At 45.5% G+C, this 27,603-nt stretch overlaps 2 protein-coding genes across 4 annotated transcripts; both read left to right on the forward strand.

Annotated features, from left to right (window-relative positions):
* clpp (caseinolytic mitochondrial matrix peptidase proteolytic subunit) lies at window positions 1-8,264 on the forward strand. Of its 3 annotated transcripts, XM_072564392.1 has the most exons (8): window positions 1-64; window positions 2,705-2,806; window positions 3,702-3,773; window positions 3,859-3,955; window positions 5,182-5,369; window positions 6,881-6,974; window positions 7,518-7,529; window positions 7,985-8,264. In XM_072564392.1, the coding sequence occupies exons 1-8, from the start codon at window positions 44-46 to the stop codon at window positions 8,143-8,145; spliced, it is 747 nt and encodes a 248-aa protein (XP_072420493.1). In that variant the 5' UTR covers window positions 1-43; the 3' UTR covers window positions 8,146-8,264. The 3 variants fall into 3 exon arrangements, with proteins under 3 accessions (XP_072420493.1, XP_072420492.1, XP_072420491.1); XM_072564391.1 differs by lacking the exon at window positions 7,518-7,529 and having other exon boundaries at window positions 3-64; window positions 6,881-6,985; XM_072564390.1 differs by lacking the exons at window positions 1-64; window positions 7,518-7,529 and adding an exon at window positions 1,745-2,000 and having other exon boundaries at window positions 6,881-6,985.
* A 982-nt stretch (window positions 8,265-9,246) lies between these two features.
* Window positions 9,247-27,356, forward strand: LOC140468167 (afadin- and alpha-actinin-binding protein B-like). The gene is made up of 14 exons (XM_072564389.1): window positions 9,247-9,495; window positions 9,677-9,750; window positions 10,598-10,755; window positions 11,930-12,142; window positions 14,206-14,316; window positions 15,241-15,376; window positions 17,098-17,173; window positions 18,776-18,947; window positions 20,484-20,598; window positions 23,169-23,302; window positions 24,002-24,163; window positions 24,486-24,606; window positions 25,959-26,139; window positions 26,732-27,356. Exons 2-14 carry the CDS (start codon window positions 9,702-9,704, stop codon window positions 26,934-26,936), a joined length of 1,833 nt encoding a protein of 610 aa, XP_072420490.1. The 5' UTR covers window positions 9,247-9,495; window positions 9,677-9,701; the 3' UTR covers window positions 26,937-27,356.
* Window positions 27,357-27,603: the final 247 nt, after the last annotated feature.

The raw sequence follows: 27,603 nt of genomic DNA on the forward strand, positions 1-27,603 counted from the left end.
CGGTTCAGGGAGTACAGCCGGGTCGGAGGTCAGAGGCAGAAAGATGTTGCTGCAGAGGCTGAAGGTGAGGGAGGGGGAGAGGGAGAGAGAGAGAGAGAGAGAGAATGGGGGGGGTGGGGAGGAGGGAGAGAGAGAGAGAGAATGGGGGGGTGGGGAGGAGGAGAGAGAGAGAGAGAATATGGGGGGGTGGGGAGGAGGGGGAGAGAGAGAGAGAGAAAATGGGGGGGTGGGGAGGAGGGGGAGAGAGAGAGAGAATGGGGGGGTGGGGAGGAGGGAGAGAGAGAGAGAGAATGGGGGGGTGGGGAGGAGGGAGAGAGAGAATGGGGGGGTGGGGAGGAGGGAGAGGGAGAGAGAGAGAGAGAATGGGGGGGTGGGGAGGAGGGAGAGAGAGAGAGAATGGGGGGGTGGGGAGGAGGGAGAGAGAGAGAGAATGGGGGGGGTGGGGAGGAGGGAGAGAGAGAGAGAATGGGGGGGTGGGGAGGAGAGAGAGAGAATGGGGGGGGTGGGGAGGAGAGAGAGAGAATGGGGGGGTGGGGAGGAGGGAGAGAGAGAGAGAATGGGGGGGTGGGAGGAGGGAGAGAGAGAGAGAATGGGGGGGTGGGGAGGAGGGAGAGAGAGAGAGAATGGGGGGGTGGGGAGGAGGGAGGGAGAGAGAGAATGGGGGGTGGGGAGGAGGAGGGAGAGAGAGAATGGGGGGGTGGGGAGGAGGGAGGGAGAGAGAGAATGGGGGGGTGGGGAGGAGGGAGGAGAGAGAGAGAATGGGGGGGTGGGGAGGAGGGAGGGAGAGAGAGAGAATGGGGGGGTGGGAGGAGGAGGGAGAGAGAGAGAAGGGGGGTGGGGAGGAGGGAGAGAGAGAGAGAGAATGGGGGGGTGGGGAGGAGGGAGAGAGAGAGAGAGAATGGGGGGGTGGGGAGGAGGGAGAGAGAGAGAATGGGGGGTGGGGAGGAGGGAGAGAGCGAGAGAGAATGGGGGGGTGGGGAGGAGGGAGAGAGAGAGAGAGAATGGGGGGGGTGGGGAGGAGGGAGAGAGAGAGAGAGAATGGGGGGGTGGGGGAGGAGGGAGAGGAGAGAGAGAGAGAATGGGGGGGTGGGGAGGAGGGAGAGAGAGAGAGAGAATGGGGGGGTGGGGAGGAGGGAGAGAGAGAGAGAGAGAGAGAATGGGGGGGTGGGGAGGAGGGAGAGAGAGAGAGAGAGAGAGAATGGGGGGGTGGGGAGGAGGGAGAGAGAGAGAGAGAGAGAATGGGGGGGTGGGGAGGAGGGAGAGAGAGAGAGAGAGAGAGAATGGGGGGGGGTGGGGAGGTGGGAGAGAGAGAGAGAGAGGAATGGGGGGGTGGGAGGAGGGAGAGAGAGAGAGAGAGAGAATGGGGGGGGTGGGGAGGAGGGAGAGAGAGAGAGAGAGAGAATGGGGGGGGTGGGGAGGAGGGAGAGAGAGAGAGAGAGAAGGATGGGGGGGTGGGGAGGAGGGAGAGAGAGAGAGAGAGAGAATGGGGGGGTGGGAGGTGGGAGAGAGAGTGAGAGAGAATGGGGGGGTGGGAGGAGGGAGAGAGAGAGAGAATGGGGGGGTGGGGAGGAGGAGAGAGAGAGAGAATGGGGGGGGTGGGGAGGAGGGAGAGAGAGAGAGAATTGGGGGGGGTGGGAGGAGGGAGAGAGAGAGAGAGAATGGGGGGGTGGGAGGAGGGAGAGAGAGAATATAGAAGTGGGGTAAGAGTGTGGGGGTAGGGAGTATAAAGTAATGGAGGGTGTCATTAACAGTACTGTTAAGCAATAGCTGCTCACCAGGGGCCAGTCATCTCCAATTTCAATATAGCCTTGGTTCAAACATGGGAAAAGAGCTGCATTCCAAGGGAGGTGAGAGGGACTTCCCCTTGACATCAAAGCTGCACCCTCAGCCCAGTGTGATATCAAGAAGCTGTAGCGAAACTGGAATCAATGGGCATTGGGGGCAAACTGTCCAGTGGTTGGCATCGTACCTGGCACGTAGGAAGATGGCTGTTGCTGGAGGTCAGTCATCTCAGCTGCAGAACTTCCTCTGGGTAGTGGCCTAGGCTCAACCATCTTCAGCTGATTCATCAATGACCTTCCCTCCGTCAGTAGGTTAGAAGTGGGGATGTTTGCTGATCGTTGCACGATGTTCATCAACATTTATGACTCCTCAGATACCGAAGCAGGCCGTGTTCAGATGCAGCAAGGTCTGGACAATATCTAGGCTTGAGCTGAGAAGTGGCAAGTAACATTCATACCACACAAATGCCAGGCAATTACCACCACCAACAAGAGACAATCTAACCACTGCCCCTTGATTTCAATGATATTACAATTAGTGACTCCACCACTGTTAATGTCTGGGGGGGCAGGGGTTACTATTGATCAGAAAGTCTTGGACCAGAGGGCATAGTCTCAGGGGGGAAAAAGTCACCAATTTAAGACTGAGATGAGAAGGAATTTCTTCTCTCTGAAAGGATCGGCAGTCTTTGGAAGTCCTTGCCACTGAGAACTATGGGGGCAAAAATCTTTATGTATATTTAAGGCTGAGATAGTTTTTTGATGAGTCAGGGAATTAAAAGTTATAGCAAACGAGAAGGAAAATGGATGTGAGGAATGTGGGATCAACCGTGCTCCTGTTGAATGGCAGAGCATGCTTGAGAGGCTGAATGGCCTACTCCTGTAGCTATTTCTTATGGTGTTTGTATCTATTTATTACTCAGGCATTGGTGCAGTATTCTGGGCAGCGGCTGACAGGATGCAGGAACGTTCATCGAACATCAAGTTGTAGCCAGCCATTAATCCCCATAGTCATCGAGCAGACAGTAAGTGCTTCAATGGATTAGTGCTTTCTTATTGATCATGTACATCAATCTCCAGTGTTGGAACCACTGTCACCACATTCTGAGTTCCATCTGTCCCTGGGGATCGCTATCCTTTCTGTAGTCATAGAGTCATGCAGCATGGAAACAGACCCTCCAATCCAACCAGTTCTTGATGACCCTAATCCCAAACTAAACTAGTCCCTGTGTGCACTTGGCCCCTATTCCTCCAAACCTTTCCAATTCATCTGCAATCAAAATGTCTTTTAAATGTTGTAACAGTACTTGCATCCATCCATTCCACCCCTGAACCAATCTGTATAAATAAAAATTGCCCCTCATGTCTTTTTAAAATCTTTCTATTTTTATGCATACTCTGTTTACTTCGTCATGCTTGGCAGTAATCTGGTGATCTAGTACATGTTTCTCAGCCATTTAAGCCACCCAATTGCTTATTTAAAATCTAGCTTACCCTTACAAAGCAGTGTTGGTAACTTGCACCTAGTAAGTGGGGGTGCAATTCTTTCTCTCTCTCTCTCTCTCTCTCTCTCCCTCCCTCCTCCCCATTTTTTCTCTCTCTCTCCCTCCCTCCTCCCCATTTTTTCTCTCTCTCTCCCTTCCTCCTCCCCACCCCCCCATTTATTTTCTTTCTTTCTTTCTTTCTCTCTCTCTCTCTCTCTCCCTCCCTCCTCCCACCTACTTTGCACCTAGTAAGGTGAGATTCACAAAGGTTTCTTCATTAGTCTGTCTCTGTATTCCTTCTACCCACACACACCCTTCTTGGCACCACTGATTTGAATTTATTGTCACATGTACCGAGGCACAGTGAATCTCCATCCAACCTGTATCCCAACAATACATAACCACTTGCTGCTCAAATGTCATTTTTCCTTTTCAGGGGCGTGGGGAGAGAGCTTACGATATCTACTCGAGACTCTTGAGGGAAAGAATTATTTGTGTCATGGGACCTGTGAGTATATGTCACTTCGAGTGCCTCACCTTTCCTCCTCCTCTGATGTCCTTGCTCTGTTGTAATAATTCTGTCTTTCTCTCAGATAGATGACAATGTTGCCAGCCTAGTGATTGCTCAGCTCTTGTTCCTTCAGTCAGAGAGTAACAAGAAGCCTATCCACATGTACATCAACAGTCCAGGTAAACTCTGGTTTCTGTGTCACTGTCTCTGTGGTTCCTCTGAAATATCAGTGCTTTAAAGGTTTGTGTCCAGTTAAGGAGGGCAGCGCTGCTCAGACCTTGCTGCTGTCACCTGACCTGTTCATTTAAATTCCAAACGAATGTCACCAGCGAGGGAGAAGTGGAGCCAGGGATTCGAACCGTATTTCACCGCGTCTCTGCCACTGAATGAATTTGCAGTTTAATATTTCTGGAGGTGCAGCTCCCTTTGTGCTTTAATACAACACGTGAAATCATCGCTTGTTGGCAGCAGTGGCAGTCTGATTGGTGCTCACCTGTTTGAGTCAGGTGTTTCAGTTCACCCCAGGGTCCTGAACACCAAGTCCAAGTTGAGCTGAAATGTCAGCGGTGCCATCATTTGGATGAAATATGAAACCCTTCTAGTTTGGGGTGGAAGGCAGAGATCCCAAGGTACTGTTCCAAAGGTGAGCAGGGGAGTTCTCCCTGGTTGCATGAGCTATGTTCGCCCCTTAAGCTACACCACCAGGACAGATATTTTGCTCGCTGGAGCTTGCTGTGTGCATTTTTCCAACATTCACAGCTATGCTTCAAAAGTGTCCCATTGGCTGGAAAGTGCTTTGGAAACTTCCTGTGGTGTGTAAAGGTGCCACAGCAATGCAAGCCTCCTCTTTATTGAGACAAAGTTCAAAATCACACAACACCAGGTTATAGTCCAGGTTTATTTGGAAGCACTAACATTCAGAGCGCTAAGGAGTAGTTCTCCGAAAGCTAGTGCTTCCAGATGAACCTGTTGGACTAGAATCTGATATTGTGTGATTTTTTTTTAACTTTATCCACCCCAGTCCAACACCGGCACCTCTGCATCATCTTTATTGGGAGGCACAACAGGGCCTGCGCACATGTTTGGATTTACCGAAAAGGTTGGGGGTTCTAGGGTCTGAAGTGCAAAAGAGTAGTTAACTGGGGAGCGATGTCAGCAGCCTGCGTAGAAAATTGGGAAGGGAAGGCTAAGGAAGGAGGAGGGACTGCAGGAAAGAGGAAGAATTTGATTCCAGTGCATTGAGGATACAGCACAAGATGGAGTGCACCTCATCAGCTGGGTGTAGCAGGGACCCCCACGGCTATAGCTGTCCCCATCACAGTGCTTTCTGGTGGGGTACTGTCCCAACTCCCCTCCCCATGGACTCTTTGTTCAGTGACTGCATTTCCTTTTCACTCCTATGCAGGTGGTGTGGTGACTGCTGGCCTGGCTATTTACGACACCATGCAGTACATCCTGAACCCCATCTCCACCTGGTGTGTAGGGCAGGCTGCCAGCATGGGTTCCTTGCTTCTAGCTGCAGGTTGCCCAGGCATGAGGCACTCCCTGCCTAACGCACGAGTCATGATCCACCAACCCTCGGGAGGGGCGTCTGTAAGTACTGACTGTTCTCACCTCGACTGTTCTCACCTCTGCTTTGTGTGAGTTTCTGCTCATATTCCCCCTCTATCTCTCAAGATACCAATCCCACTGGGAAAAGGATATTGTTTTGATTCGACATTCCAGAATGATATTCGAATAGTGACACTGCAGAAGGAGGCCATTCAGCCCAGTGTGTCTGCACCTGCTCTTTGAACAAGCATCATGACGTTACACCATTCTCCTGCCGTTTTCCTGTAACCCTGCACATCATTTCCATTCAGGTAGTCATCTGACACCCTGCTGAATGTCTCGATTGGACCTGCCTCCACCACATTGCCAGGCAGCATTTGAACCACTCAATGTATGAAAACGTTTTTGTTTTCTAATAATACATCTGCTTCCTTTGCAAATTACTTTTAAATCTGAGGCTCCTCATTGTCAATCCTTTTGAGATTGGGAATTGTACCTCTTGATCTACTCTATCCAGATCCCTCACGGCTTTGAGAACTTCCATAACTTCCCTCTTGGCCTTCACACAGTCCAAAACACTCCTATCTCCCCTCATCCCTGGAACTGTTCTCATAAATCTTGTCTGCACCCTCTCCGATGTGTTCATATCCTTCCTACACTTGGCTAGCTCAGTTAGCTGGATGGCTGGTTTATAATGCAGCTGGATGCCAGTGACATGAGTTCAATTCCCGTACCAGCTGAGGTTACTGTGAAGGACTTTCTTTCTCAACCTCTCGCTTCGCCCGTGTGTGGTGACCCTCATGTTAAACCATCACCAGCCATGCCTCTCTGATGAGAGAGTGGGACTACAGCCTACCCAGAAATGTACACAACATTCCAGCTGAGGTCTAACCAGTGTCTTATACAAGTTCAGTGTAATCTCCCTGCTCTCTCTTTCAATGTGGTAACATCCTGGATAAATGCAAGTGTTTCTCTTCTCCTGCTTGCATGCTTTTTCTCAAAGTTTATTATTTCTGGAGCAGTGTTGGTTTTACTGAGGCTGGCGATGAGCATGATGTTGGCTTGGAGTGTTGGAGGAACACAGTGGCAAGGCAGTGCTAGAGGGTGGGGAGAAGGGTGTGAGAGACGTAAGAACAGCGAGGGAGCACTGATGGCTTGGAAAGGGTGGACGCCAGGAAATTGTTTCCGTTAGGCGAGGAGACTAGGACCCATGGGCACAGCTTTAGAATTAGAGGGGGTCAATTCTGAACAGAAATGCGGAGACATTTCTTCAGCCAGAGAGTGGTGGGCCTGTGGAATTCATTGCCGCAGAGTGCAGTGGAGGCGGGGACGCTAAATGTCTTCAAGGCAGAGATTGATAAATTCTTGACGTCACAAGGAATTAAGAGCTATGGGGAGAATGTGGGTAAGTGGAGTTGAAATGCCCATCAGCCATGATTGAATGGCGGAGTGGACTCGATGGGCCGAATGGCCTTCCTTCCACTCCTATGTCTTATGGTCTGGTGGACTTTCACTAGAAGATCTAACGTTTGTTTCTGATGCCTGCTCCACAGGGCCAGGCGACTGACATTGCTATCCAGGCAGAGGAGATTCTCAAAATCAAAAGACAGATCAATCATATTTATGCCAAACACACTAAGCAGGGCTGTCAGTCATTGGTAAGTACTTGATGCAGCCGTCATTTCATCTCCCAGTCAGTGTCACATTATCAGTAACTGGTGGAAACTGGTTCTCAGCCAGGTGACTTTGTTCCATGTTGGGATGGTATGTGGTACAGATGGTACAGAAATTGCTGGGGAAACTCAACAGATCTGGCAGCATCCGTGGAGAGAAAGCAGAGCTAAATGTTCTTGTCCAATGACTCTGCTTTTGGTGTCCAGGCAATTTGCTGTGGCCACCATATGGATTTCATAGAATCCTACAGTGCAGAAAGAAGTCATCCAGCCCATCAAGTCTGCACCAACCCTCCAAAGAGCATCCCACCCAGACCCCATAACCCAACATTACTTAATCTACCTAGCCTGCACAACCCTGTGCACAATGGGGCAATTTAGCATGGCCAATCCACCCTAACCTGCACATCTTTGGACTGTGGGAGGAAACTGGAGCACCCGGAGGAACCCATTCAGACACTGGGAGAATGTGCAAACTCTACACAGTCTGGCAGCATCTATGAGGAGAAAAGCACAGTGAATGTTTTGGGTCCACTGTGACCTCTTTGAGAGTGTGTATGTGTGTGTGTGTGTTGGTGGAGGTGGCTGTCAGAGAGAGGATGACTTTCACATCAATCGCAGGTGTCTGGAGCTGCTCCAAGTTTCTGAGAGCCATTTGTGCTGTTTTCAAATCCTACTGTTCTACGTCCTAACAACAGGCTTGTGGAGATTTGGAGTGGCTTAATTCAGTCTCCTGTTGGGTTTAATGTGAGACTAGGATGCAATTGAATAAGCACTGAGTTGCCTGAAATATCCATCACAGTTAAAACAGTTTGGATGATACATCTGTAATTGCTGCTTTGCTGATAGTAAACAGGGAGCATGGTTTGTCTGGGTGAGAGCAGAAGGGTTGGGGACAGTGAGGGTGGGATGTAAGCTAGGTACCGGAGATATTGGATTTTGCCCAATTGCTGTGGAGTGTGCAGTGATTGTGGTGTTTTACAGAAGCAGCCATGGAGCGGGACCGGTACATGAGCCCAGTGGAAGCTCAGGAGTTTGGGATCATTGACAAGGTCCTTGTTCACCCTCCGCAGGACGGGGAAGATGAGCCACAACTTGTGCATAAGGACGACACGAGGGAGTCATCGGGCTCTCCTGAATCCTGAGCTGTACGGCCCACCGCATCGATCATTCATCCGCTCTCTCTGACCTGTCAGATTGCTGTGTTAGCCTCGTCTGTTCACCCAGTCAAATATTTGTATTAAAGATTTGTATTTAAACTTTTGGAACCTTGTGCTGCTTTCCTTTGATTGAGATGTTTCACAGAGGCCCCAGTAGCTCCCTGTGATGGCCAGGGAAAGTGCTGCAGTCACTGTCCGTCGCCCTGATTCACACACAATGTCACCAACACAAGTCACAATCACATTACTGTCTGTTGGAGTTTGCTGTGTGAAAACTGGCTGCCACATAAGCTGCGTGTTCAAAGTGCAATAACTGCTGTGAAGTACCTCATTTGCTGTATTCTTCTATAATGAAGCAGACTGGATAAATGTGAGGCTTTATTTGGTTGGATTTATATCTTGTAAAATATCCTGACCCACTGCTGACTGAACAGCCAGGTTACACTGACCATTGCAGGCCAGAATGGATGGTGACAGAATACTGCCATCACTATAGGAAACTGCAATTGTCATTACTGCCCTTAAACACTGGAGGGTGGAATAAACATTGATGTGTATTTATAAGTGCATCTTTTATACAGCTACAAAGGGGGAGACAGTGGAGGAGTCGTGGTGGTAGTGTCATTGCACAGGTGCCATAATGTGGTGACTTGTAAACTTTTCACTGCACTCATTTGAGTACATGTGACAGTAAAGCTAATTCAAAACGGGCTAGGTTAATACTCTGACATGGTGTCAAATCCCACACACAACAACAGGGTGGAATTTAAACTTCATTATCAAATTGTGGAATGTCATGGTCAACCCTTGGCTCTGATTGTGATGTTGCTGAGTTAGTTCATGCCCTGGCTCTCCATGGTCAGTGACACTGATGGTCACAGGCCAGCATGGTGAGTGTTATGCCATGGTCAGTGTTGCTGCATGGTCAATGGTCCTCCATGGTCAGTGGCCCTCCATGGTCAGAGATATTGCATGCTCAGAGGCCCTCCATGCTGAGTGTTTCACCATTGTCAGTGTTGCTGCATGGTGAATGGCCCTCCAGCACAGGGGGCAGTGTTAACGCAGTGTTCGGGTCCAAGAAAACTCCAACTCCCAGAACACCTCCGGAGGTGTGCGCATGCGCAATACGAGGGCCCTTTCGATTGGCTAGAGCCTTGTTGTGTACGGCTTCTGATTGGGTGGTGGGTGCAGTCCAATGGGCGGTGTCAATGTTGTGGAGGGAGATTTAAAACCCAGGGCATTGCTACAGAGGAAAATCTAGGTTCAGGTTAATTAGTCAAAGTAGGGCATTGTATGAAACGTTTAAAGTTATTGAGTGAAGCACTAATACGCTGAGTAAGTTTAGCCTTCTCCTTTCCCCACCCCAGAGATATAAGAGGGAAATGGTGAAACATAAGTTGAATTTTGAAGCATGTTGTTTTTATTAATGTAAATGCTCTAGGTCACTTTTCCATGTCTCTCATTTTATAATGACTTTCCATAATAATCATTTAACAAGCATTCTCTTCTTTCTCAGAGAACTTTTTATACCCATTAGAGAAATGGGTGACTGGAAGTTTGTGTCTACAGCTGAAGTTGGCAAATCCCCTGGTGAGTTTTGTTTTGTCCAATCTATGGTGTGTAAAAAGACCTTTTTTGTATTTTTAAAAATATATTCACTTCTGGGGTGTGGATGTTACTGACCAGGCCAGAATTTATTGCCCATCCTGAATTGTTCAGAGTGAATTACATTGTTGTGGGTTTGGAATCAAATGTAGGATAGACCAGCTAAGAATGGTAGATTCCTTCCCTATAGGGCATTAAGGAACCAGATGGGGTTTTCCAACATTTGGAAATTGATTCATGGTCATCAGTAGACTCCTATGTTTTTTAAAATTGGTTTTAAATTCTGCCATGGCAGGATTTGAACCTGGGTCCCTCGAACATTGTTAGTCGCTGGATTAATAGTCCAGCAATAATGCGATGAGGCCATCATCTTCCCCTCTATATCACCTTTTCATAATCTCAGGGTTTTCCAAAGCATTTCATTCTTCTATTATTGTGGTTTCTGTTATAATGTGGGGAGCACTGCAGCTAACTACTGCACAGCAAGCTCCCACAATTGGTCATTGTTCTTTGATCACTATTATTAGGGAGTTTCCACTTCTACTCGTAACTCAGTGTTAGCACGGAAGATCCTAGTATCCCAGGATAGTGGAGGTGGCAAAATGGAAAGAAATCAATCCAGATTTGAGCATCAATTGACAAAACTTGCTCAAAGGTAAACTACAGGGGCCCCAGCATGGTGCAATGCATTTTAGACTACCTCCCTCTTGGTTAACTCTTGTGTCACCCTGCCTTGCTTCAGTTTGGCTGTAAAATCGGTCATGATGTGGGATGGGGTTCTTAGGTAAGTGGAGCTATTCAAACCTCCTTTTAAAAATAAATCTGTCCACAGATGAGAAGAGCTTTGTCCTGAGATCTGCTTCACCATTCTCCCCTGCCAGCACCATCACACTGCACTGTTCCCCAGGGCTGGCACTTCCAAACCTGTTCAGTCAAAATGCTTTCTGCTGGGGTGACAATGTTGATGAGTGTGTCTCGTACCTAAGCAAGGTAGGCTGAAGTATGACTGATTTTGTGAAAATACAGATCTTTAGAATTGTGAAACATTCCAAGAAGCCATTGTTTTCTGCTTGAATACCAGACTTAAAGTAAAAATAAGGATGTAAAATTTTTACCCAGCAATAAAATGCATCCGAGGGCTTTAACCTTTATTTCCTTTCTCTGTTAATCCTGCCTCAAGATTATGAGCCAGGAAGCCTGATGCATGTGAAACTTGAATCCAGAGGTGTGTAATAGCATCTTTTGAATAGGCTCATTAGAAAATATCTAAAGGTCAAGGCATGCAGTTCCACTCAGTAGACATCAAGAACTTGTGTGTGTTATATTGGGCTTCTGTCCTGGAGAAGCATGGAAATGGTCTCTTGGCATGTTACATCTACAGTGTAGGAAGTACAATACAATAAATGTAAGTTTTGATTTTTATGGAACTTCATTATGAATGTTCTGGGAAGGTTAGCAGATCCTGAAAATAAGATTTATAACTCTGTGCTACTTGGCTTTTCCCCTAACCACTTCTGCTATTTCATTGTCTTCCTTGTCATACTGTAACTACTACTGCTGAAGGATGAGAGCCCAGGTTTCTGACTCGCACACGTCATTAGCTGTTTGAGGCCAGCTTCTCAACCCACATTCAAACATATGGATCTCAACTATCTCAATGTCATTTTATATTCCTCTTGTAAAAGGCAATCTCTCAACCATTGCTAGTATTCCACTGAGGAAGGCACGTCTACAATAGATCAGTGCTTCCTGCCTCAATATTGTGATTCATTTTGATCAGTGAATTGATCAGCATGCCTAAGTATCTGCTGGTGTAGGCATGATGGACCAAATGGTTTCTTCTTGTCCCTTTTAACTTTGTTTCTAAATGCCCTTGTTTATTTCATCTGATAATGTACAACTTCATTTTGACCTGGAATGTCATGCTTTTGTGTTTTTGTTTTCTAGGATATATGTTTCGCTTCCCTGTTTGGAATTTAGGCAGTTCCAACAGAACGTCTTTTTTTTTAAATACTTGTGAAGTTACCTGGTTAATGCTTGTATTGATTACTTGTCTACACCCTCCTGGATCTGCATATTGTTTAAGTGGGCCAATTGTTTTAGCCAATTTCTTAAACTTGAGCTGGTTTTGATTTAAATATTGACTGTCTCCTAAATATTCCAGGAATTAAATAAACTGGGTCTTCCTGCTTTGTTCGATGATAGTTTTGAGGAGAATCCAGTGCCAAGTTTTAGCCTCGTTTCTCTCATAAACACTGTGTATAGCCTGCTGCATCTCTACCGGAAAAATGCAACAAAGGTAAATGGATTAGAAATGGAGCGTTTAAAGTCGTTCAGTGAGCAGGATTGTCTGAAAAACAGCCAGCTGAAACTGCAGGTGAGTTGTACTGGAAGGAACTGAGGCTTGTAATATCACAAATGTTTGTTTTGAGCAGTTTTATTGCTGCATGCTAATAAATGGAGTTGTTGTGGTTAATTGTAAACAAAATGTGAGCATTTACACGTTATCCTCAAAGCAACAGAAAGGTATCTGCAGTTCACCAGCCCTGTGCCTCCGCTGCGCTCCTCTGTCTAAAGGAGCGATAAGAATATCACAACTAGGAGCAGGAGTAAGCCACTCTGCCCCTCGATCCTGCGCCATCATTTAGTACACTCTTGGCTGATCTCCTCTCGGCCTCAACCTCTGTCCACTCTCCCTAACTCTTTCATCCATTTATTAATGAAAATCGGTCAATCTCCTACAATTTATTCTGTCCCATTACTCACTGCACTCTAGGGTGGTGCATTTCCCCAGATGGTGATTTAGTCGGTATGAAGGGGGATCTTACTAAATTGTTTCTTCCCATTTTGTATAGAGCGACCAACTCTAAGAAGCGTCGGTGTTGCTTCCACCCAGCGCTCAAAAGTTTTCTCTTGGACTGCGCATTCAGCATGGCCAGTCTGTTCCTTTCTATTAAAGGGTACGGCAGTGAGATGAAGTTCAGGCTGGTAATCGGCTATTTCTTGTTCTCTGTTCTCCGTGGCTTTTACCAGCAGGTGGATTAACCAGTAAATAACTGGTGAAATGATTGGAGAAATGAGGAAATTGATGCATACCATCAAAGACAATATTTTGGCCATGTCATTAAAACAAAGAGATACTGGAGTGCAGGTTTATAGTTCAAAGTGAAGTCACAGATAGGATAGTGAAGGTGGTATTTGGTACGCTTGCCTTCATTGGTCAGTTCGTGGAGTAGGAGTTGGGAAGCCATGCTGTGGCTGTACAGGACATTGGAGAGGCCACTTCTGGAATATTGTGTGTAATTCTGGTCTCCCTGCTATAGGAAGGATGTTGTGAAACCTGAAAGGGTTCAGAAAAGATTTACAGGGATGTTGTCAGGTTTAGAGGGCTTTAGCTATAGGGAGAGGCTGAACAGGCTGGTGCTGTTTGCCCTGGAGCCTCAGAGGCTGAGGGGTGACCTTTACACAGGTTTACAAAATCATGAGGGGCATGGATAGGGTGAATAGCCAATATATTTTTGCTGGGGTGGGGAGTCTAAGACTACAGGACATCAGTTTAGGGTGAGATGGGAAAGATTTAAATTAGATTAGATTACCTACAGGCCCTTTGGCCCAACAAGTCCACACCAACCCTCCAAGTAATCCGCCCAGTCCCACTTCCCTCTGACTAATGCACCTAACATGGGCAATTTAGCATGGCCAACGCACCTGACCTGTACATCTTTGGACTGTGGTAGGAAACCAGAGCACCTGGAGGAAACCCACGCAGACACCGGGAGAACGTGCAAACTCCGCACAGTTGCCCAAGGTTGGAATCGAACCTGGGACCCTGGTGCTGTGAGGCAGCAGTGCGAACCACCGTGCCGCCCAAAAAGGATCTATTTGGCAACGTATTCCTGCAGAGGGTGGTATATGTATGGAATGAGCTTTCACAGAAAGTGGCGGAGGCTGGTACAATTACAACATTTAAAAGGCATCCGGGTGGTTTAGAGGGATATGGGCCAAGTGCTGGCCAATGGGACTAGATGAATTTAGGTGGGCGTGGATGAGTTGGACTGAAGGGTCTGTTTCCATGCTGACTCTGACTCGAAGTGGGTGGTAGATGGACAGTTAACATTTGGGAATGCTGATTTTTGATATCAGCTGGATGTAGTTGATAATCTCTTGTGGAGTGAGTAAGGACAGTAGGGGACAGATGGGAGATCAATAACAACAGCCAACCTTCTGGGAAGGAGGTACTGATGAACAAAGGTGCTGTTTGCTGCCCCCTCCCCCCTTTTCCCTTCCCTTCCCTTCCCTTCCCCCAACCCCCGGCCACACTCCAGCTCTGTAATCGGGGAAACAGCCTGCTTGAAGGGCTAGTAGGTTAGGTAACTGAAATTTGTCCTTCTGAGTCCATACACTAGGCTGATGGTTTAGTTGGATGTGCTTTCCAAACAGGAACAGGTGGAAGCATTGGAGCAGGAAATTGCTGCTTCCCAGACAAAGGAGCTGCAAAGACAGAAGAGCATCAGGAATTTGAATAACCAGCTGAAGAGCCAGAAGGAGGAGGTAAGATCGACTGTCAGTGTTGATTTAAACTAGTGATCAAACACAACCTCTCTCCTTAACTACTGCTCCATGTGACCAGAGATGAGTAAAGGTGGAATATATGGTGTTTGATTTGTTGGGAGGGTGAAGAGTAATAGATCCCTAAAGGACTAGGGACATAAGGGGCAGCTTTTTCTCAGGGTGATGTGTATATGGAATGAGCTGCCAGAGGAACTGGTAGAGGCTGGGACATTTTAAAAGGCATCTTGATGGATATATGAATGAGAGGTTTTAGAGGGATCTGGGACGAGTGCTGGCAAATGGGACTCGATGAATTTGGGATTTCTGGTCTGTATGGACTGAAGGGTCTGTTTCTGTGCTGTACAGATCTGTCCTTCTGGTTAGATCCAATAAGTCAGGTGACTAGTGTTTAGCAGCCATATTAGAATAAGTGATGCTACTTTGCCTTCATGACTGTTTCTCCCCCTCAGTACAGCAATTGCTAAGTGAATACAGTCACACCAGCAAAGTCTTGGGTCTGTGCTGATAGCTGGGCCTACCTCTTGATGAGGAAAGATTGCATGATTTACTGGGTCATGTGGATATTGGGTGAGCACAGGGCCTCTGTGTGTGCTTCTGCTTTCTCCCCGTTAGCCCCAGGTATGTTAAATCTTCATCAGAAACTTGGCTGACTTGCAACCACTTGAGGCAACAAAAAAAATCATGTCTATGCAATAAATCACTGCAAGGTGCTTTGCAGCCACATTATCAAATAAAGTTAATACCATGTCACCCCAGAGGTATTTAAACGGCTGATTAAATGATTGACCTAGGTGATCTTTTTTTTTTAAAAAAGCGGAATTCTGGAATGTAGGGCCTTTGCACCTATAGCCATACTGAGCTGGTAAATGGTGGGTTAGTGACACGTCCATCTCTCACTCCCAGGTGGTGAAGTTACAGAGTGTCATTGCAAGTCGGGCAGCTCAGTATCTTCATGAGCTGAAACGGAAGGAGCAGGAACTGAGCAAACTGAAGGAGAAGATGAATCACCACCTGACAGACAAAAAGGATAAGAGAATTGGTAACTTTTCTTTTTGGTTCTGGTTTGGAGCTGGGATGGGGGTAAAGAAGTACAAAACTTCAATTGGAGGGTTCACGTTTCCCATCAGTTGCACAGTTCAAACTCCTCCTGTGCTTGGATCTGGGAGGCAACATGCTATAGAGACTGTGTTTTTTTTTATCCCATGTGTCAATTAAAGGTGGATCTGAAACCTGGGAACTATTCTGGGCAATTCATTTGAGTGTGCATGCTGCAAATGGGTTAAAATCAGAAAATCCAGGGAACTTTGGTGAAATTTGGTGGATAGGGAGTGAGTTAAGTCGATTCTGTTTTGTCACTTAAGGCTCTGGTTTCAGTTAACTATTTATTTGTCTTGTTAAAGCCTGATTACCTTTAATTTTAATGATTTTGAAAATGTTGGCAATTGTTTTGTTTCTAACATCCATTGATTTTATTGGAGGGAAACTACATGAACCTAACTTTCTGCCACAGACAGTGGAACTATTTGTCTTTAATCTGAGGAGGAGCAAATGTGAATAGCAACATGACAGGCAAGGAATCCTAGGCAGTACAACGGTTTGTGGGTGTTTTGTACGTACTTGTGGGACATGACACAAATGCTAGTCCATCCAACAGCTTTATTCCTGATGAAGGGCTTTTGCCCGAAACGTCGATTTCGCTGCTCCTTGGATGCTGCCTGAACTGCTGTGCTCTTCCAGCACCACTAATCCAGTGTTCACCACCCATCCCTAGTTGCCCCTTGGAGGTGGGGGTGGGAGTGGGCTGCCTCCTTGAACTGCTGCAATTAGCCAACTGTAAGCTGACCCACAAAGACTTTAGGGAAGGAGTTTCAAGATTTTTGTCCCAGTGATACTATTTCCAAGTCAGGATGGTGAGTGGCTTGGAGGGGAACTTGTAGGCGGTGGTGTTCCCATGTACCTGCTGCCATTGTCCTTCTAGATGGAAGTGGTTCTGAGTTTGGAAGGTCCTGTCTAAGGATCTTTTGAACTTCTGCAGTGCATCTTGTAGATTGACACTCATTAGCAGTGTGGACTATGGTGGAGGGAGTGGTTGCCTGTGGATGTGGTGCCAATCGAGTGGGCTGCTTTCTACTGGATGGTGTCATGCTGCTTGTGGTATTGGGGCTGCACTATTACCAGGTAATTGGGGAGCATTTCATCACACTCTCTTGATGTGTCTTGTTGATGGTGGACAGGTTTTGGGGAGTCAGGAGGTGGGTTCCTCGCCTCTGGCTCTTGTAGCCTCTGTTTGTGATGAGTCCAGTCCAGTTGAGTTTCTGGTCAATGATACCCCCCCCCCCCCCCCCCCCCCCCCCCCCCACACCACACCCAGTGTTGATAGTGGGGGATTCAGTGATGGTAATGCTACTGAATGCTAAGGGCAGGGAGTAGATTGTATGTGTGTGTCCCAGATGTTACTGTGTATCCTAATACATCCTGTATGATTTCCTAACAACCAAATGTTTTAAAAACTTAGGGCAGCTAGAGATGGTGGGGATAAAAAGACTTTGAAAATTCTGCTGCAACTTTCACCATTGGGTCTTAGTGTTTCAAATAGAAGCTGAGTCATTTGTTGCCACAGGGAATGGGACTGTAATACTCTGCTTTTACAGAGCCTCCGTTCAGTTAGACCTCCGTTTATTTGAGAAACTCTCCACTCACCAGCACTGCAATTCTAACTGCCATTAATTACTCACACCCCTTGCTCTCCATGTTCCACAGCTATAGATATCCTGAATCACATTGGACGATCAGATGGAAGACGTCCCTTATGGAGAACAGGGAAGACTGAACTGAGGTGGGATTTACTGTCTCTTTACTCTGTCAAACCAAAAACCTGAATGAGACCCTATCTTCCTGACTAAACTAATCCGTAACAGATTTCGGTACGAAGGTGTGAGGTACTTTGAACAGATTCCCAAGTGATTCTGCAATGTGTCTTGCTGGTTAGATTTGGTAATGAAGCCGTGTAAAAGTAATTGTCCAAGTGCTCTGTGTGAATGTTGATCCTGAGGAGTGCCATATGAAGTTTTAAATTGAATAAATGTATGGGGTTGCATTTTTTTTGGGTAAATTGAACAAGGGTGCGACTAACCCAGTTAATCACTGGGCCCTGAGTAGTGGTGTTGAACAGAGACCTCTAGGTCAAGGTATATAGTTCCTTGAAAGTTGCATCACAGGTAGACAGGGTGGTTAAGACGTTTGGCACGCTTTCCAGTACAGTATGTTGGTGAAGTCTCTTTGGGAGTGAGGTGTGCAGTTCTGGTCACCCTGTTACAGGAATGATATTATTACATTGGAGAGGGTTCAAAAGAGATTGGCCAGAATGTTGTTGGAAGTGGAGGGTTTGAGGCTCTGGAGCTTGGGTTAAGGGGTGACCTTTAGAGGTTTCTAAAATCCTGAGGGGCATGGAAAAGGTGAAGAACCAATGTTTTTTTTTTCCCCTTGAGTAGGAGTTTGAAATTAGAGGGCATTTCTTTAAGATGAGGAGAAGGACTTGAGTGCTGATGGGCAACTTTTTCACACCGAGGATGGTTGGTACGCGGAATGAACAACCAGAGGAAGTGGTGGATGCAGGTACTGTTACATTTAAAAGACATTTGGATAGGTATAGGAATAAAAAGGTTTAGAGAGATATGGGCCAAATGCAGGCAAATGGGACTAGCTTAGTTTGGGAAACTTGAACAAGTTGGACTGAAGAGTCTGTGTTTCTGTGCTGTCTGTTTTTGGCAATGACCAATAATGAATTTTGAATCCAAGACTGTTTAATTGCTTTGCACAAGTTAATGACTGCAGAGGGGGCAACTGTGATGTGGTGGAAGAGGAGTTGAATGTGCACTTCAACCCCTAGTGGCCAGACTCAGCGTCTTGTTTATCTGGATGTAGGTTTGCTCACTGATCTGGAAGGCTAAGCAAACCTGCATCCAGAACCTCGACCAGAGCTACAAATCTTCTCAAAACTCTTGTTTAGCTACCTTTTTAGTCATGATTTGTTTGCAAACTATGCAGGAGAGAGTGGGGAAACAGACACGTCCTTGTGTCTAGGAGTCTGACTTTTTTAAAAAATTATATTTCCTGGATTATTTTGCTATATTCCATGAGAGCAGATAACTATCCACTCCAGCCTCCTGCCAATTCCACCCTTTGTTCCCCTGGAGACTCTCTCTCTGTGCAGGGTTGGGAAGGTTCAGAAATACTGCCTTCTGTGAAGGCACTTACTGATGCAGAGTTTGACCTGAATTAGGAGGCTATAACTGTGGGTTTGCTCTTGGTTAGTTACCCAACATCAATGTCAAACCCTATGCCTTGTTTGATATTGGCAATGGAACAGAAAGCTTGTCTGGATGTCTTCTGAATGCTGCAGTATCTGGTTTTTAACTCTGTCTGCTCTGTGTTACAGGAGAGAAGAGGAAATGTACAAAGTGCTTGCAACAAACTACGAGGCTCAGATCCAGGAGCTGGTGTTGGACAATGCAGAGCTGATGAGGGTTCTGAACCAAATGAAGAGAGAGATTAGTGGGTTTCTCAGTCCAGATGATCTTTGCAAAGCCAATTCTCTTCAGCCACTTGTGGTAAGTATGTGGCTTTGTAATGCAAGTAACAGTGCTGTTATAATACAGTTTCACCAACTGGGCTTAATTGGATCCAACTTTGCCTAGCTGGATCTGAGGTATTTCAGAATGAGGTGTGGGACCCCCTACTTTATATAACTATACATGGTGGGGTCCTTAATCTATAAACTAACCAGGGCATTTGATTTCTGTTTATAGCGAGACTGAAATGGAGATCCATATTCTTGTGCCTCACTGTCCTTTCTTTCTTTGTGCTGAAGAGGGGATGTTTTTGGTCTAGTTAAGGCCACCATCAAAGAGCATCCTGTGATACTATAAATAAACAATAGATACTCTTGTGCAGTATTGAAACCATTGTATTGTTTGTGTAAGCCTTAATATCTTGGATATTAAACTGCTCTCCTGAATCAGACTCTGGTGAATGTAATTTATTATAGGACAATATATCTTAAATTGGGAAGTTTGTTTCCTGACCAACACTCCAACTCGTGACACCCAAGCAGAATATAACTAGTTATTGATGGGACCTTGCTGTGGGGACATTAGCTACCAAACAGTTAAAGTAATGAGGCTACAAATGTCGTTCACACCAGTAAAGTGCATTCGATGGCATGAGAATGAATTTAAAACCAAAATACTGCTGATTCTAGAAATTTAAAAACAAAATGCAAGAAATACTTGGTATATCAGGCAGCATCTGTAAAGAATGAAATAATATTTTAATGTTTCATGCTTGTGACCTTTTATCTTTAGCGCTGTTCTGAAAGGTCATCAAACAACATAATGTAATCTCTCTCGGGTACTGTTAAACTTTATGAATTCATGTTCCTTCTCCTTTTTTTGCATAACTAAACAATTGTTAACATTGTATTTAGAGTTTTATCATGCAATTATCAGCAACATTGCAAATGACCTTCAATAGTTTCTAATGTTCTTGGGCTGTAGGTACTGCTCTGTCTACTCTTCAGAGCATTGCTCACTCAACTCAACTACATTGGACAAAACCAAATGCTGAGCGTTGGAGATCTGAAACTTAAAATAAAATTGCTGCAGAGATTCAGCAGGTCTGGTGGGATCTCTAGTGAGTGACTGGAGGGCATGGATTTGTAGTGAGAGGGAAGATTTAAAAGGGACCTACGGGGCAACTTTTTCATGCAGAGGATGGTGCGTGTGTGGAATGAGCTGCCAGAGGAGGTGTTGGAGGCTGGTACAATTACAGCATTTTAAAAGGCATCTGGATGGGTATATGAATAAGAAGGGTTTGGAGGGATATGGGCCAAGTGCTGGCAAATGGGGCTAGATTAACTTCTCATATCTGGTCCGCATGGGTGCGTTTAACCGGCGGGTCTGTTTCTGTGCTGTATGTCACTGACTCCCTGGCTCACTGACTGTGTTTAGCATTTTTGAGTCCGATCTGACATCTGCAAACATTCAGTTCTAAAGAAGTTCCAGCTGAAGTTTTGTTATTTATGGTATTTTTAAAGAAATAACTTAAGTTTTGAAATCTTGTGTTGACTGACTGCTTTTGAAACCTAGGAGGAAGAAACTAGCGTCAGTGAGTCCCAGGAAGTAACGAGAGGGCATCTTACAGACTGTGTTCAAAAGCAGTGGAACACCTTAAAGGATCACATGGCAAAACTTGGAGTCATGGGTAAAGTTCTTGGCTCTTGTCTTTTTTCTGGCAGCTGCACCGGGGACATTGTAGCCAATCCTGGGTACTGCACCAGATTGGAGAAGTTAAGACCATCGCCTTCTCTAAGAGGAAAAATAGCTACGACATGAGAGATTCCAAATCACGAAGTCTGGAACCCCCCCCCCGCTACTTGGGGAGGGGGGGCGCAAGTTAAAGTGTAACTTGCAACAGAAGCTAAAGTGACATGAGGAAACATTGTTTCCATGCAGTGAATGGTTAGTGTAGAATGTTGTTTCTAGTGGATTCAGTTTCACTTGAAATATTCAAGACTGGAATTAGTCCTCCAATGAGGAGTGTGTACGGTTAGAAGGTGGGAGAATGAGTGATTCACTTTGTGTCTGCACCAGCTCTCGGAATGGAACAATAGGCTGAATGGCCCCCTTAACAATTCTGTGATACAGGATTTTCAAATTTAAAATTGTAAGCACTGGTTCCAATGTGTACAAATGCTTCTCGTTTTTGGTCATTAGCAAACAGACCTCTCGGCTCACTTTGTGGACTGTAAGAAATAGAGACAGAGGGTTGAGGGTTCACTAAGATCGTGACTGACTGGTAGGCTTGATTCCAATCTCTTGCCCTTACCTGCCGTAACCTTTGCCCATCCAAAATCTGTCCGACTTGGCTTTAACTGTTTAAGGGCACATCCTCCACTCTTCTCTCTGGAAGAGAATTCCAGAGGTTAATGATCTGCAATAAATTTCTCCCGCCTTTTAAATGGGAAACCCTTACTTTTAAACCTCCTGGTTCTAGGTTTCCCACAGGAGGAAATCTCCCCTCAGCACCTACTGTCAAGCCCCTTCAAACCTTCTTTCAGTAAGATTCCCCTCTCATTGGTCTCCATTCATGGCTATAGGTTTGACTTTTTTTTTCTGAGGACGACAATCCCTTCATCCTAGGAATCTGACTTGGGATTTATCTGAACTGTAGGTCAATGTGAGACCTTTCCGGATGAAGGGCTTTTGCCCGAAACGTTGATTCTCTTGCTCCTTGGATGCTGCATGACCTGACGTACTTTTCCAGCACCCACTCTGATCCCCAGCATCTGCATTACCCATTTTCACCAGTGAGACACTGTCATTCCTTACTCTACTCTAAAGTGAATTGTTTGTAACTCAGCCCATTGTTCCATTCAGAGCCATGTTGTCAGTGTCACCAATTAGCAGAAGAGAGATTGGGTTCAGCCCAGCTCCCCCCTCTTTGAAATGTTCTAGTAAATCTGTACCCTCCACGTCATAGGGTTTAAAGACTTTGTTTCCATCCACTGGCACTGAGCACGAGCTCCTTTTTAAATAGTTCCAGGAAACAATTTCCACAAAATTCAATCTACCTTATTCAGGCAGAGGTGACCATTCAGTCCATATCTATGCTGACACTGAACAGCAGCTCATTCAGTCCCATTTTCCCTGACACCATCCCCTTGGCTCTAAGTTTGTTCTTCCAATTCCTGCCCAAGATTGAGACCGAACTTCTTTATCCAGCCCACAAAACAAACTGTTACTGAAAGCTGAACCTGAACATCCAATAGCTGCCTGGGGACTGGCTGGCTGCCATTTTATATTGCTTGCACTCCCTTCCCACCCTACTGTCAATTGACAAAAAGCAATCCAGAATTGCAGACTGGGCCTACTGCTGTTCCCCTGTCACACTGACCTTGGGTGGTTTTATCTGGTATTATGGTATAGTGACTGTAACTGAGCCAGTGACGTAGAAATGTGGGTTATAGTGTTAAAGAGACAGCTGCTCATAAATTTGAACGAAGATTTTTATTTTCACCAGGGTCTCCCTTCAGGGAGGTAAAACCTGCCATTCCTCACTGGTCTAGGTGACTCCAAACCCACACATCATTATGGCTAACTCTTAATATCCCTCGAGCGGTCGCCTCCATTTGAAGTAAACTACTCCATGTCTGTTGTAGAGCACCTTGGAATGGGAAATGCGTGTTTGCTGGAACGCAATAGCGTGAGGAATAGGTGTGGGAAGTTGGCCATTTGGGCCAATGAGTCTGTGACAATTTGATAATGTAATGACTGATCTGACCTGATTTTGGCCATAACTCCACTTTCTAAGATGACTGCTTAATCAACTAATAACCTGTCCAACTCTGCCTTGAAGATATTCAATAACCCAGTCTCAACTGCACATTGGCGTGGAGACTTCCAAAGATTAATGACACTAGGGAGAAATTGCTCCAATCTGTCTTGCTTTGGTGCCTCTTGTTGTTACAACTGTAACCCCCAGGCATGAAGCAGATAACTAACAGTTATCTAACAGGAGTTACTGGAGAGCCTCAGCAGATCTGGCAGCATTCTGTGGTCTGAATCGGGCAATGTTTTAAGTTCAGGACTCCACTTCCTCTCTACAGATGCTGCTAGGCTTGCTGAGTTTTTTTCAGCATTTTGTTTCTGCTGTGGCTCTTCAGCGTCCACAGGTTCTTGTGTTTATTTTAATGATCTGTTTGCATTCTATTGACATTGGGATAATGGATTTATTTGGCTTGTTTATTTCACAATGTGATCCTTTCCCCTCAGCTGTGCAGTCATCTCTGGTTGGGAAGAATGACCATGTTGTCAGTATCACTGACCATGACAAGGAAATAGCCAAACTGAAGCTGGAGCTTGAACAGAGTAAAGAAATAATCTGCACACAGCAGCGTCTTCTTGAGGTAGGAGATCCTTGGTGAAGCAATGGATAAACACTGTCTTTAATACTCATCAGCTACATTGTACTCCAAGGAGCACACTTCAAATGTTGCATGATTTTATTTTCTACCAATTGTTTTCCTTTTTTATTCTTGCTACATTGCAGTAAATGTTAAGATTATTTTATAATAAGCCAACCTCTAGCCTTACCCCAGTTTTCAATCATTTTTGGCTGAGACAGCTTTTTTCAAGAGGCTTCTCGGAGCACTGAGCTTCCAGATTGTTTCAAAGGGCTATAGTTGAGTTGTTCCTGTTCTTCATCACCCACGTGCAGAAGCATTGATTTTCTGTTGGAAGAGTGGGCAGTTCTGGTACAGCTAGTATCTGAGCTGTTCCTATTGGGTCTGGCGCTAGAGTAAGAGTGCTTCTCAGATGCTGCCTGAGTTGCTGTGCTTTCCCAGCACCACTCTAATCTTGACTCTGATCTGCAGTCCTCCCTTTTGCCTGCCTGAAACTGATTGTAGCAAGCCTTGATGCTGCTGTTATATCTTTACAGGCAGGAAGACTTGATCTCTACCAGATCTCTGAATATTTGTTTTTAGGATGTCAGATATGAAACCCTTTTTATTAATGATAAACTCCAGACATGGAAGGTACTTAGGTGCAACTCTTTGTTTAAAAAAAAACCAAAAAAAATCTCCTGGGTTTTTTTTGTATTTCAGGACCAGTTCACCACTCAGAAAGAAGACCTGACCAGAGGTTCTGACTTACTGGAGGAAGAGGAATGGTTCTATAAAGAACTGCAATTGTTTGAGGAGCAGAGAAAGAACTTTGAGACAGAGAGGCAGAGGTTCACAGAGGCAGCAATCCGACTGGGTCAGGAGGTGGGTGTGGACCCTCTGGTGGGCCTGGGGGAGGTGGGCACAGGGGCGTGCTGGGGTGCCTGGGGGAGGTGGGCACAGGGACGCCTGGGGGAGGTGGGCACAGGGGCGTGCTGGGGTGCCTGGGGGAGGTGGGCACAGGGGCGTGCTGGGGTGCCTGGGGGAGGTGGGCACAGGGGCGCCTGGGGGAGGGGCGGGCGCAAAGAGGTGGGGCGGGAGACTGGGGTGTGAAGAACCTGGTGCTTATTTAAATTACAAAGTCTGGAATCCCTCAAAGAACCCTTGTTCCAATTTGCTTTTCTAATTTTGAATGGTACTGGTTTAGAGAAAACAGTTTGAGGAGGAACGAGCCCTCTACTTGAAGGAACAGTTCTTGAACCTGACGCCGTTTCGGGATCAAAGGACAAAACCCAAGAGGAAACTGCAGGCTTCCTTTGCTGTGAACAGTAAGGGCTACCATTTTCCTACCTTTTGCTGAGAAACTCCGAGTTTTACAATGAACTCTGTTGCAGTATGAGTTTTTTTTAAAAAAAATTATGCTTTAGAATTTAATTCTAAGATTCTGAATGTGCTTGCTTACAAAAAAAAGCAGTCCCCTTGGACTGAATATTGTGATTCCCAGTAAGGACTGTACACAGCAGCTTGCAGAATTAATTTTCAAAACTTTCTTGCGAAGTTCATTAAGAATCATCTGTTTTCAAAATTACACTGCTCTTTTAGGAACTTAAGAGCAGTTAGCTATCCAGCGAGTTGAGACCATAACTGGTTGTCTTGTGTCTGCTCTGGTTCCATAGCCTTTGAATTCCTGCCCCTCAAATCTATCCAACTGTTTGAAGATCTTCAACTGACACCATTTTGGCCTTGCTCAGAGACGGTAGAGACTTCACTCACAGAAGGCAGTGTTTCCTGTGTGTTATAGTCCTGCCATCTTTCTGCTACAAACCATAGCAAGTTTCAACTGCAAGTCCATTCGAGATGGTTTTTCTAGCTCTAAGTCTCTCTTGACTTCAGATGTTGTGTTTGGGGGGGGAAAAATCTGCTCCAGTTCCAGTAGTCCTGATTTTGGAGATGCCAGTGTTGTACACCCCAGTCCAAAGTTACAAATCACACAACACCAGGTTATAGTCCAACAGGTTTAATTGGAAGCACACTAGCTTTTGGAGCATCGCTCCTTCATCTGATGAAGAAGCATCCACCTGACGAAGGAGCAGCGCTCCAAAAGCTAGTGCTTCCAATTAAACCTGTTGGGCTATAACCTGGTGTTGAGATTTTTAACCCAGTTCCAATAGTAATTAAAAGTGAAATTCCTTTTAAAGAGGCCACAGCTTTTGTCAGTCAAAAGTTTTTTTTTAATGGCTGAAGGGAGAAGCTATCAGATTTTTAAGATCAGGGCTTGAGGTGACTATTGGATGAAATGCTATTGATGTGATAGAGATGGCAGTCCTCTGGAGTACTGGAAAGGAATACTTTTGGGATTAATGGATTGCATTTTATGTTTCAAAATCTCTCATTATTTCTAAATAGTTCTTGATTAAAACAAACAATACTATTTTGTTTTCTTTTTTAAAACCAAAACTGCAGCAGGCTTGTGTTTCTATGGGGGGGGGGGGTGGAAAAAGAAACTTCTTTGTTTAAAAAAAAAACTTCATGTCTAGTCAGATTTCTGCCTGGGATCAGAACAGAAGTGAGTAGGTAACACCGATCCTAATTTGCAGTCAAATAGGATCAGAGGATGTTGTGAAAGAACCACCTGCCTGGATGTGCATTTATTATTTAAGTTTTTGGTTCATTTCTCTAGGCCCAGACCAAGAAAATCTGTCTCTGCGTTTATCCAATCAAAAGATGAGCACGTCCAGGCGATATCAGCGTGCTTCAATGCACACTCCAAGCCCATCTTTCAAATTTTCAAAGTTAAGGCGACATTCTCTGCCTGCTGCCTCTGAGATGTATGAAGTTTTTGGGGTGATTCCAGAAAACAGGTGAATACTGGAGTTAATGATTATCTGAAACTGTTGAGTAGGGTGCATTTTAAAGCATAATCTTTCAACGAAAAAGTTTATGCGAAGCTGGTGGCTTTAGATGAGCATGTGGGGGGAGGGGGAAGATTCAGGGTGTGAAATGCAGTGTAAAGTATGTACTTTGTCTGTCTTTTTATTTCATATTTCCACCCCAATGGCTAAATTCAATAGATTTCTTGAAGCTGTCTCTCTTTTGTGAAGATGTCATTTTATTAACAGACCCCTGACCTTTTGGGAAAGCTGTATTCATCTCCCTTTGTGCATTTCAGTTCAGAGCTTCAACTCCACCTGTTAATTTGGAATTGGACCATCTACAATGGCCAGTTTTTATTATGATGGAGTGCACACACCAGGATCCTCTACAGCACATGCATTTTTTTTTTGCCATCACAGCTGGCCCAGAATTCACTTTTTAATGTGTAAATTTCTCTATATCTAAGGGGAAGGGGTGCAATCTAAACTTCTTCTGTATCTATTATTGGAGTGCAGTGGGAGCGGTTATGTTAGTTTTGCTGGATCTTGGTATAAGGAGTTTTTTTTATCTTTCCCACAGCTTCAGACCTGCCCCAACTGAGCGACTTAGAAGACCCAGCAGCATGAGAGAGCAAGACATCCAGCAAGACATAGCAACTCACACCAGGACTGGCCTCCGCTGGGTCCGCACTGGCCTCTTTGTAAATGAGCATGACGATTCGTTATACAGTAGGCACTTGTGTGTGCCATCTAATGCCACATCCCCACTGCAGTTCATGGGTTGAAAAAGGCCCAGGTCAACATGAGGGGGTGAGCATCCTGGTCTGCATTCACTCAGGAAATCATGTTTCCACTAAAAGTGGAGAATAGCTGAAACCAGTTTGCTTACATCACTCCTGGCTCAGGAACTGAATTTTCTTTTTTGCCACCAACTACATGTTGCTGCTAGACTCTGGAGCAAAATCTCTGAAATGACTGTTGGCTATTTCAGTCCCAGTAGAGAATAATTGCGAGGCTGGGCTGTGGGTGACACTCAGAGTAAGAGAACTGTCTAATGCCACATGTGAGATTTTTAAAGTAAATTTTAGATGTATACAATTTTTAGTCAACTCTTTTTGAGATTTCTTTTGGAAGATTTGCAAATCATTCAAAGCTTGAGATTGTTGACTTGTGCATATTCAATAAACTTTGTTTTTTTTCTGGTGTTCAGTTGTGACATTTTTTTTAAGCTGTTACTGGAGATGATTAGATTAGTTAGTGTGGAAACAGGCCCTTCGGCCCAACAAGTCCATACCGACCCTCTGAAGAGTAACCCACCCAGACCCATTCCCCTCCATTTACCCCTTCACCTAACCCTATGGGCAATTTAGTATGGCTAATTCACCAGACCTGCACATCTTTAGAGTGTGGGAGGAAACCCATGCAGACATAGGGAGAATGTGCAAACTCCAC

Source organism: Chiloscyllium punctatum, chromosome 46, assembly GCF_047496795.1.
Source record: "Chiloscyllium punctatum isolate Juve2018m chromosome 46, sChiPun1.3, whole genome shotgun sequence".
Taxonomy (NCBI): Eukaryota; Metazoa; Chordata; class Chondrichthyes; order Orectolobiformes; family Hemiscylliidae; genus Chiloscyllium; species Chiloscyllium punctatum.